Below are 12,187 nucleotides of genomic sequence, written 5' to 3'. Positions count from 1 at the left end.
TGCTTCCCCCAACCCGCATGATACGCTGTGCTTCAGTAATGATACGGTATTTGTTAAGCACTGGGATAGATAGAACATAATCCGTTGGGCCACAGTCCATATCCCACATGGTGCTCACAGTCTTGATCCCCATTTTACAGAGGGACAGAGAACTGAAGTGACTTGTCCAAGATCACACAGCAGACAAGTGGTGGAGCCAGGATTAAAACCCAGGCCCTTCTGATGCCCAGGCCTGTGCTCCATCTATTAGGCCACGTTGTTTCTAATAAGTTAGGCCCTCAGTTATTACATTAGCGCATACAGTTGTCTACACTGTAAGCTTATTATGGACAGGGAGCGTGTCTCATTCTCTTGATCTGTACTCTCCCAAGTGCCCTGCATATTCATTCATTCAATCGTATTTATTGAGCGCTTACTGTCTGTAGAACACTGTACTAAGCCCTTGGCATGTACAATTCAGCAACAGATAGAGGCAATCCCTGCCCACACTGGGCTTATAGTAAGCGCTCAGTAAATACCATTGATTGATTCCACCTGCCATACCCTCTTAACTCCCCTGACTATCTCATACTTCCAACCTAGAAACAGACTTGACCAGACTGATATGAGTCAATCAGTTATAGATTCATGGTTTTGGTTGTCTTCATCATTTCAAATAAAGTTCTTGAATGCAATTAATAATTAGCTTTCAGTTAATAAGACGGATCATTCAAAAGTATCATGCTTCATGCATAAAATGTGTCCTAAGTTCTTGGGAAAAAAAATTTTAAGCCACTGGAATAACCAAATTTCCAAAGAACTTAAAGAGGTTAAGAATTTGAAGATATTTAAGATGGTCAGAACAAAAAATGTTAGCAGCTGAAGTGTTTTATGGAGATAAATATTATTCACCCTGAAGGACCAAATGAAAATAGCTATGAGAAGGGACAATTAAATAGAAGCAGCATGTCCTAGTGGATAGAGGATGGGCCTGGGAGTCAGGAGGACCTGTGTTCTAATCTCAGCCCCGCCACTTATTTGCTGTGTGACCTTGGGCATATCCCTTAAATTCTTTGTGCCTTAGTTACTTCATCTGTAAAATGGGAATCAAGACTGTGATCCCCAGGAGGGACATGGACTGTGTCCAGCCCAATTACCTAGTATCTACCCCAGCATTTAAAAGAGTACCTGGCATGTAGTAAGTTCTTAACAAACATCATTAAAAAAAAAAAAAGGCCAAGGTGGGCTCACAGTTCTGACTGCACTGTTCATGAACTCAGGCTACCTCTAGTTGTGGTGCCATATTTGCTCTGATAATGTCTAGTCAGATCAATCATAGTTATTGAGCACTTACTCTATGCAGAGCAGGATACTAAGCTTTTTGGAGAGTACAGTATAACAGAGTTGGTACACAAATTCCCTGTCCACAGCAAGGTATAGTGCAGAAGAATGTACCTTAAGTAATGTCACTGAGAACCAGTTCTAAACCCATTTACATGTTCAGTTGGGTTGAATTGATTTCTAATTATGTTATGTAATGGACACTTACTATGTCCCAAGGTCTGATTTAAACTAATCAGATCTGATGCATTCCGTACCCCACACAGAGGCTCACAATCCAAGACAGGGCAAGCAAGTATCTGATCATCACTGACTCAGAGAGGCTAAGTAATTTGTCCAAGGTCACGTGGAAGGTCAAGCAACAGGGCTGGGATTAGAACCCATAGTTCCAGATTACCACAGTCATACTCTTTCCTCTAGGCCCAGATGCTTCCCTAATCAAAAACGTTCTGACCCCTAGAATCAAGTGAAACGCTATAATTTTATATTTTTCTGCAAAAATTTAGCAAATAAAATTTTAAACTTATATTTGGCAGAAACATTTTTCTATTAAAAAAAGTACAAAACGTTTAATAAAATAACTTTTTGTTGGTTTAATTTATTTGCATTTCTCAGTTGATCCTCCGTGAGTAGATCCCCCCAACCCCGCCCCAGTTTCATGCAATTTTTTCACATAATTTTGTCAGAGATAATATTCATTTTTTTAAGATATATCAGTAGTTATAATTGGAACATTCATAAACTTGCTGAGTATTGTAGAGGGGTTTTAAGTGTAAAACACTACTTGGTGGAATAAGTTCAGTCTCTTCACTGTACTGCCCTCAAAGAATTCAGAAGCTTTTTGACATTTTAATGGGAAGATTTGCTGTTCTTCTTGACAAACATTCCTTGTTTCAGACTTTTCCATTCTTTATGGGGAAGAGTTTTTCAAAACAGATTGTACTGAGGGTACATTAAAAATGTTATTTGCCCATAACTTATTCTGTAGTTTCTTGGAGATTTAACTTATGTTTCTCATATTGATATGGCCCTTTTTGACCGGTTTCAATTATTATTTCAGTTTTTTTTAATTATATGGTAGTGTTTGTGTTGGCCATTTCCTTGGGTAATGGATCAGGTCCAGGTTCTAAACAGTCTTTCTTTCTACAAGGACACTTTTTAAAGCGTGTTTTTCTTTCCTTTTTAAAAATAAAGTAATTAATCATAGTGTTCACCGAGCGTGAACCAACCAAACAGCCTGGAAATGAAAATCCTTTATTTTCATACTTGTTAGACTCCTCTATGTCTTTCTCCATTATATTTTTTTTATTTTTTGCCGTTAGCTCTTTTGTTTAGAGGGTTTTTGTCTTGTATGTTAAAAAAAACCCCAATGGGAAACTAACATTTGTTATATAATCCATCGTTTTGACATGTAGTCGTATGCAAATATGTTCAGTTAGAAATTTGTGTGCCTCAGGAAGAGTTATGGACACTTTCAAAATTGTGATAATCATCCTCCTCAATGGTAATTATTGAGCACATGCTGAGTGAGAAACACTGTACTAAGCATTTGGGCAAATGGAATAAAAACCAGAACAAATAATCGCTTCCTTCTAATGGGGTGGGTAGATATTAAAAAAATGTAATTGTTCACAAATGGTGGGAACAGGAGGAAGAACTAGGATGTAAGGAAAAAATCCTGTTCTGAAGATCCCTCTAATTTACATAGTGGGAAAAAAACCATGGCTAAAGCTGGCATTAAGTACAAGAATGCTAAACTAAAAGGAAAAACATGACCATTTGACCATTTTATAAATTAATAGTCAATTTTAAAAATAAGGACTTATATATGAATGTGTGGTGTTATCAAAATTAGGTTGAAAAAAGATTTTAAAATAACACAAAAGATGGCAGTGCTGCAGAATTAGCTTTTAAAAGAAACAACTTTGTTTATTTCTCCTCCCATGACTGCAGAGGGAAAAGATGCGGAAGGATGGGAGACAGTGCAACGAGGAAGGCCTGTTCGTTCGCGTTCTACAGCAATGGTCCCAAAAATTCCCCTACCTGCAGAGCCATTGCAGTCAAAAGACGACAGCGATAAAGAAAATGTCCTATTGATAGCAGAAAACAAACCGGAGATTGGATTCATTGGAGATGGCCCCTCAAACATGGCAGAGCCTCTGACCAAAGACTCTGTATGTCCTCATGAGCATCCCCTTACTGAAAGAACCCAGGTAGTGTAAACTAGATTTATGCTTTGAAAGTCTTGCTTTGAAATGACATTGCTAACGAAATACGATTAGACCTTTCATTCTTGGACAACGGAACACTTGCTAACATTCCAGATAATTAATCCTTCAAAGTTAATATCCTGAGGGTTCCTTTCATTAATCCATTTTAAATATGGTGACTAGAAGATGAAATGTATTTATTTCATGTTTTTTTGCAAAGATTATACCATTAATCATATTTAGATGGTATTTTAAACTAACAGGAACCAGAGAGCACGGTTTAGTAATAATAATGTTGGTATTTGTTAAGCGCTTACTATGTGCAGAGCACTGTTCTAAGCTCTGGGGTAGATACAGGGGAATGAGGTTGTCCCACGTGAGGCTCACAGTCTTCATCCCCATTTTACAGATGAGGGAACTGAGGCACAGAGAAGTGAAGTGACTTGCCCACAGTCACACAGCTGACAAGGGGCAGAGTCGGGATTCAAACCCATAACCTCTGACTCCCAAGCCCAGGCTCTTTCCACTGAGCCACGCTGCTTCTCTAGTCAGAAGAGTCTTAGATTTCCATAGGTAGCGCAAAGCTTAAATAAGTAGAATCTTAAAATAAAGATTATCCTTTGTTCACGCGTGTGTATTATTGTGAGGTACACTTAGAGACTATTCATTTCAGGATTTATTATCTAGCCATCCCGGTTATAATGCTCTTTCACAATAGTGTTGTTGGAATGTTCCAGTGAAAGCCACTGTGTGTTGGGCAGAGATAATGTACCTGAAATGTTCTGCATCCTTCATTGCTCATGCAACTATCTAACAGCAAAGATCATATCAGTATTATGAAATATCAGTATCAGTCCAGAATTAAAGCTCCATTGACTTTCAGGTTGTATTTTTTTCTTTTTGTCAGTTGGTCATTTAGGTGATCCAACATTACTCTGATTAGCAGTGTGGCTTAGTGGATAGAGCACGGTACTAGGAGTCAGCAGGACCTGGATTCTAATCCCGACTCCATCCAGTATCTGCTGGGTGACCTTGGGCAAGTCTCACAAAGAATGTCTGTTCATTGTTTTATTGTCCAATTCCAAGCCCATAGTACAGTGCTCTGCACACAATAAGAGCCCAGTAAATATGATCGACTGACCGACATTAGGCACAGTTGCAGAACTTGGGTAGCGCTTTTTCCTCTCTTCAGCTTGTGCACAGCAGGTTGGTAAAATTTTGGTGGAGCTTGTGCCTAATCTCAGCAAGAATGCCATCGGAACTAACAGCCTTTCTGTCCTGCAGCCCAGTTGGGTCAGCAGCTCTGTATCATGGGCATCTAGGGGGCATTTGGCCCCTCTGAGTTTTGGTCCATAGGTTGTGCTTTCTTTGAGGACAGATGCTACCTGCAATTCCCTAGCTTTCTCTTTTGTCTCACATAATCAGGCTTGTGCCAGCTGCCCAGAGGACTGTTTTATCACTTTTTTTGCAGTTGAGCTCCTGTTGTTGATCCATGTTCAGTATTAATTATAGATGGTCTCCAGTAGCCGCTTGGCTGTGCTGTCATTTTCATTGAGAAGCAGCGTTGTGTAGTGGATAGAGCCCGTGAGTCAGAGAACCTGGGCTCTTACCCCAGCTCCGCCATTTGTCTGCTGCGTGACCTTGGGCAAGCCACTTCACATCTTTGTGCCTCAGTTTCCTCATCTGTAAAATGGGGATTAAGACTGTGAACCCCACTTGGGACAGGGACTTTGTCCAACCTGATTAGCTGGTATCTACTCCAGTGTTAGCTATAGTGCCTGGCACATAGTAAGCCCTTAAATACCATTTGAAAAAAAATGGAATCAGTTTTGAGGTTTTCTCGTGGGCAAAGCCAGGAACTTCTGCAGATGCATTACATATCACATCCTGTCCATAAAATACCAAGGGTTGTGATTTTGGAATATGAGAATGAGTGAAGAGACCTATCTTTTTTGACTGGCTAGCTCACGGGGCTTGGTGGTCATAGCTAAAGCTTGTCTACCCAGCTTCTCCTAAGGCAACTTGCAATGGGGGGTGCTTTGATGGCACCAACTCAATTCCCAGTCGTGGGCCCCAAGATGATGGTCAGAAAGCGGGGCTGTGTCTTATAGAATGCGTGACTGTCGGCTCTGGAAGAAAAGAGGACTCTACCTTAAAACAAAGCTCAGTGACTTCCATACCGCTGTCATCTCAACATTTCTTTACGCTGGGAGATATGGGAACCATACCTAACCATCTGTGAAGCACAATAAAAAGACAATATTCTCATCCCAACCTCAAAGGTTCGGTAATAATGTAGGATCATAGGCACCGAGGCCATGGCGATCATTCCTCTGTTGCAGTGGGCTGGTCCTCTTGTAAAGACGAATGACAAAAGGATGAGTAAGATAATATTTCATGGAGAGTTTGCCACTGGGGCCCAACCCAGAGGTTGCCAAAGAAAACTATATAACGATGTGCTGCAGACCAGCATGAAAATTAGTTTTTTTTATAGTATTTGTTAAGCACATAATATGTGGCAGGCACTATACTAAGCGCTGGGGTAGGTACAAGCTAATCAGACTGGACACAGTCCATGTCCCACATGGGGCATACAGTCTTAATCCCCATTTTACAGATGAAGGAACTGAGGCACAGAGAAGTGAAGTGACTAACTCAAGGTCACACAGCAAGTAAGTGGAAAAGCCAGGATTAGAACCTAGGTCCTTTTGACTCTCAGGCTTGTGGTCCATTAGGCCATGCTGCTTCTCTATTTAATGTCCCTAAAAAGGTGTGTGGGAACTTGAAGCATGGTTCAGGTCGTCCTGCCATCAGATCCACCGTTCAGCTACTGAGTCATTGGTGGACAGAGGCATTGCTGTAGCAAAGGAAAAAAAAGTTCATTCAATCGTATTCATTGAGTGCATACTATGGGCAGAGCACTGTAAAAGTGTTAGTCTGAAGGCAGCATTCCACTCGGCACAGGCACGGTTTGTGCCTTGATCGCTAAACAACTCGCCAAGCCCTGGAAGTGATGGGACAAAGGCTCATTCTTTGCTTTAGAAACAGCATGAAGCAGCATGGTGTAGTGGATAGAGCACGGCCCTGGGAGTCAGAGGTCATGGGTCCTAATCCCAGCCCCGCCACCTGTCTCCTGTGTGTCCTTGAGCAGAACACTTAACTTCTGTGCCTCAGTTACCTCATCTGTGAAAAATGGGGATTAAGAGTGGGAGCCTGAAGTGGAATGGAGACTGTGTTCAATCTGATAAACTTGTATCTTCCCCAGCGTTTAGAACAGTTCTTGGCACACAGTAACAAGTTCCATAATTATTATTAGAAGGGAGACTCTATCATCACTGAATTTTGAGTGCCCACTCACTTTGAGTTAAACGAGCTATAAAGTTGAATTTGGCTTGAACTCCTCCTTCCTGTCAGTCTTTAAGATATTTTCAAAGACTTTTGAATTGTGATTAGAGCCCACTTCAATTGAGCATTAGGTAATGGCAGATCTAAGTAGCACAGAAAAAGACCTGCAGCCTGAAGGAATGGGAAGATCCCCTCCCTCCAAGAACAGTGTCTAGTTACTCTGCTTTACAGCAGTCAGTCAATCAGTGGTACCTACTGAATGCCTGTACACTGTACTAAGTGCTTGAGAAAGACAGTATGAGAGAGTTGGTAGATAAGATCCCTGCCCAAAAGGAGCTTATAGTCTATATTATCTTTGAACAGTGTGCAGCAAATCTATATTAATTTTGTACTGTATTTTGATTTCCACTCTTATTAGTCTGTGTCTTTTCCCCTATTTAGATTGTGAGCCATTTACATTTTTGGGGCTAGCTACTATGCCTAACCTGTTTAGTTGGTAATTATTCCAAGTACTAGTGACAATGACAGAGTTCCTTTGCTTGAATTTGAAGAGGTCAGACTAAGCCGCACTTTTCCTCATCGCCCACTCTCTTCCTTGGCACCCTGACTTGCTCCCTTTGCTCTTCTCTCCACCAGCCCCACAGCACTTATGTACATATCTGTCATTTTATTGATTTGTATTGATGTCTGTCTCCCCCGCTTCGAGACTGTAAGCACATTGTGGGCAGGGAATATGACTGTTCATTGTTGTATTGTATTCTTCCAAGCGCATAGTACGGTGCCCTTTGCACAGTAAGTGTTCAATAAATACAGTTGAATGAATGAACTTAAAAGAACATTTTTTCTTGAGTATGTGATAATTTGGGAATTCAGAACCAATGTGTTAGATTTTTTTTCCCCGTTGAGTGATGTAATGAAGCTTCTATTTACATTAAATTGACTTACTGAAAGTTCCATCATTTTTTTGTTTTGTCCCGCAAAGATATTGAAATAAAACTAAAAGTAATCAAGTAGACGAAATCTATGCACATTTGTTAGCTAAAATTTCTAGTATGTTTTATTTCTGTATGGAAAATTTAGAGATGGCATACTTTTTAGGGAAAATATCCAACAACCCGCTACCATTGTATTGCTGGATTAAACCAGCCTGTAATTTATCAACAAACTATCCCAAGTTCATATTTCCAACTCGTACCCCTAATGCTATCCCTCTCGGGACCATACTTGAGGAATTTCCAGGATTCTAATAGTTTCAGCTTTGGGAGAGAGAGACAAGCAGAGGCATATCCATTCCATTCTTAGCTTGGGCAGTAGCTAGCGAGTGGAAGGCAATCTGCCACAAGTCAAAACTCAACTGTGCTGGGCAGCAGCCTCATGGGAGAGAGTCGAGGGCGGTGACTTAAGTTTACTGTGCGTAAGAAGGCAGTGGTAAGCCACTTCAAGATTTTTACAAAGAAAACTCTATGGATCCACCACCAGAACGTTTGCAGATGAGGTCGGGTGTTCTTGGAAAGGTGTGTCCAAGGAGTTGCTATGGGTCGGAGTTGTCTCGACAGCATAAAACAAGACCGCTAACACTATCGATTCTTCTGGTTATCATTTAGCCTTGTCAAAATAATAATAATGATGTAGGTATTTAAGTGCTTACTGCGTACAGAGCACTGATCTAAGCGCTGGGGTAGATGCACATGAGGCTCACAGTCTTAATCCCCATTTTACAGATGAGGTAAGTGAGGCACAGAGAAGTTAAGTGACTTGCCCACAGTCACACAGCTGACAGATGGCGGATCCGGGATTCAAACCCATGACCTCTGGCTCCCAAGCCCGTGTTCTTTCTACTGAGGCATGCTGCTTCTCACATGGAAGCAGCATTTAATCAGAAAATGAATTGTTCTTCAAACACAATAGAGTTAGTAATTAAAATTGTGCATGATTACATTAAAGTCATTCTTTTACTTGGCCTGCAGTCAAAAATACGTTCAGGATTTGAATTGGTACAATGTAAGAAACTTTTGGGGACATTGAGATTTTGGGGACAATCCAATAAAGATCAAAGAACTGTTGAAATACAGTTTAAATTTTCATTATCATAGTTATTAAAGCTAGGCAGAATCTAATAGTAATAATATTTATCAGATGCTTACTCTGTGCAGAACATTGTAGTAAGCACTGTATTGCAGGTAATGGTTATCTATTTTTGCTCTGAAGATAGAATTGGCATATTTTTAACTTTTTCACCTTTTTGTTTGAAATTAGCATTAATTTTGTCCCATAAATGATATTGATATTTTTCTTAAACAGTGTTGACTATATTGTAAACATAGGTAATGCTAATATAAATATTGCCATCAAGGTTATAAACCACAGAAGCTGCAGTATAAATAATGTTGATAGCAGTATAAACAGTATGATACAATTTAAATGATGCTGAGTATCAATCCAAGAGAATTTCTTAAGGTAAGGCCAGTGATAGATTTTAAAAAGCCAGGAACCAATTTTAACATTTGTATTAGTAATCAATGAGTTGCTTCTTAGTTTTATGGCCTTTTGAGTTCAGTACCTCAGTTGAGAATAGAAGGGGAACTTCTCTGGGCCTCAGTTCCCTCATCTGTAAAATGGGGATTAAGACTGTGAGCCCCACGTGGGACAACCTGATTCCCCTGTGTTTACCCCAGCGCTTAGAACAGTGCTCTGCACATAGTAAGCGCTTAACAAATACCAACATTATTAAGGGGAAAACCTAGCCTCTCTCTTTTCCCTATAGCGTTGATCCTGCAGTGTACAGTATGTTGTTGAGTTGACGATGCAGCTGATAATACTTAGAAGCAGCATGGCTCAGTGGAAAGAGCCTGGGCTTGGGAGTCAGAGGTCACGGGTTCTAATCCTGGCTCCGCCGCTAGTCAGCTCTGTGACCTTGGGCAAGTCGCTTAACTTCTCTGTGCCTGAGTTACCTCATCTGTCAAATGGGGATTGAAACTGTGAGCCCCACGTGGGACAGCCTGATCACCTTGTATCCCCCAGCACTTAAAACAGTGCTTTGCACATAGTAAGCGCTTAACAAATACCACAATATATTTTCTATTTTAATAGTAAAAGTGCCATGGGAGTCCAATTTTACCAATAAAATTGATGAGCTGCTTGGTTTGTCAACATTTCAATGTTGTGTTTTTCCATTATCATCTTTGTTATCCACTGAATGGGCGGTAGAGTAAGGAGAATGTGTTGAGTAAACCAAAGCATGAAGAGAATACAGGAACTTTAGAGGTGTGTTTTCATGTGGGCAGATTTTAGGATCAGAGAAGTTATAAACTGTGCTTTGGTTTTGTTGAAGTCACATCAGTGTAATTTTGAAGATAACTGAACTGTATAGCATGAAAAAAATTTAGCCACATGTTTGTTTCTTCCCTTTTGCTTCTCTTGAATGTTCTGATAGCATATCAGTAGCACTGCTCAAGTTTATTGTAGCTGCTCAAAATTTCTTCTGCTCTCTAATCCCAGAAAAATGAAATACTAAATGCAACTATCTTCTGTGTTTTGTCATGAAGGATTTGCCTAGAATCTCCATAATAGGGCTGTTTCATTATGATACATGCTGTGTCTTGCTTAAATTTCAACTGATCTTCTTGTCTTAGACTTGAACCTCAGATTTAGCTTCTAAACCTAGGTGATTTGGTTATGGGCTGCCCGCCAACCTCCCAGCTCTCCTGCTTTTTTGTTTTCTGTGATAAATATAATCTTTTAAAAGGAGTTACTACTCCAGCATGGAATGTTTGAAGCTTCTTTTATTTCCTCTGTTTCATTCTGTTCATATGTGTTTTTTTAGTTTGCAGTATGTACTTCAGATGATGTCAGGGAGTCTGGAAATGGTTTCTTACAAGACAATTCTTCGCATTCTTCTGAAATACCTGCGGTCTTCATAGATGCTGAATGTATTTCAAATACTCAGCCTACTGATACATATCCTTCACAGAGTAATACAGACAAATTCCCAAAAGAGAAAATGAAGATTGAAAGTGAAATGGATCCATCAGATATTTCAAACGTGAGTGCTGCTAGATTGGTAAGAACAAATTATGAGAATTCTGAGTAAATATCATTAAGAAGTGTTTTGCCTTTATTGACCTCCATTACCACATTTCAGTTTTTAGTCAGCTGAAACACGTGATGAAATGCCACCTGCAGTTTCCATAAAGACAGCGATTTGAATGTATTTAGCACTTCAGGTTTTTGTTGGGTTGACAATTTATATTTTATAATCACACCTTTTTCTTATCTCTTTTTTTTGGTAATTAGAAATATTTTGTTTCAGTGGAATGGGAAATATCAAATTCGGTTGACCAGTGACTATTTAAAGGGGAAATGGGAAATCAGATTTTATTTCCTAAATAGTCTTTCTTTCCTATATCATTTTGAACCTACGTATATTTCAAAGACAAGATTTGCATTACAATAAGTGCATTAGTTATTTTTCACAACAGTCCTGTTTAGAAAGTCAGCAGGCTAAATTCCATTTTTAAGATTAAGATGTATAAACAGAGAGATTATGTAATGGGCAAAAATCACCTGGTGGTGTAGCACTACAAATTACGACTTAATTTCTTATATCTTCAGGGTGTTCCTTGACTCACCAAACCATACTCTTGACTGTTGCAGCTAGAAAGCAGAAGTCTTGTAATTAAGAACTATTTTTAGTTACTCCTATATCTGTTTTAGTGATGAAATAGCAATCTGAAGAACACATTTTACTGTTTAAAGATAATTTCTCAGTCAACTTGCATTCAGAAAGCAATGCTATCAAAAACGTATATCATTTTGTTTTCTTTATTTACATTTTTTTCCTCAAAATTTATGTGAGTATTGTGGGTCACAGATCTTATAAAACAAGGAATAACAAATACATGTATTTTAGCCACTAGGTGCATTACAGGATATTAGTAAAGGATTATATAATCCTTATTTTGTTTTATTATTGCAATACTTCACACCTGATTACTGTGTAAACCCTGAAACATATGAAATTGGCGTATATCAATCATTCTAATTATCTTTTTATTTTGAGAATAATGCATGTTATAAAATAGAAATTTCTCTCTTAGGCAAAGGACTTGAGTTTCCTGATTTCCTAAGGTTAGCTTTTCCTAGGTTAGTTTTTGCCTCTTCTCAAGATGCCATCTTTGGCTTTTCTCTGTGTTGTTTTCATTGTGTCTTATAGTTTGAAAAATATTACTTTACAAGAAAATATTGACTGAATGTATGCCTAGAAATTTGTTAAAATCTGGGTTCTAATTTTGATAAAGGAACATTTCATTTTA

General features: G+C 39.2%; 1 protein-coding gene across 6 annotated transcripts in view; it reads left to right on the top strand.

The window, feature by feature from the left end:
* Positions 1-12,187, top strand: part of SCAPER (S-phase cyclin A associated protein in the ER) — a 319,884-nt gene that overhangs the window by 70,952 nt on the left and 236,745 nt on the right. For 4 of the 6 annotated variants that reach the window (XM_039912273.1, XM_029066292.2, XM_029066293.2 and 1 more), the window contains 2 exons: positions 3,274-3,533; positions 10,699-10,935. In XM_039912273.1, the coding sequence (XP_039768207.1) occupies positions 3,274-3,533; positions 10,699-10,935 (497 nt within the window). The remainder of the gene's footprint in view (positions 1-3,273; positions 3,534-10,698; positions 10,936-12,187) is intronic. The other 2 variants (XM_039912274.1, XM_039912272.1) reach the window with 1 other exon arrangement.

Source organism: Ornithorhynchus anatinus, chromosome 5 (assembly GCF_004115215.2).
Source record: "Ornithorhynchus anatinus isolate Pmale09 chromosome 5, mOrnAna1.pri.v4, whole genome shotgun sequence".
Classification (NCBI taxonomy): domain Eukaryota; kingdom Metazoa; phylum Chordata; class Mammalia; order Monotremata; family Ornithorhynchidae; genus Ornithorhynchus; species Ornithorhynchus anatinus.
The sequence above is the reverse complement of the archived record's forward strand: the minus strand, read 5'-3'. Positions and strand labels throughout refer to the sequence as shown.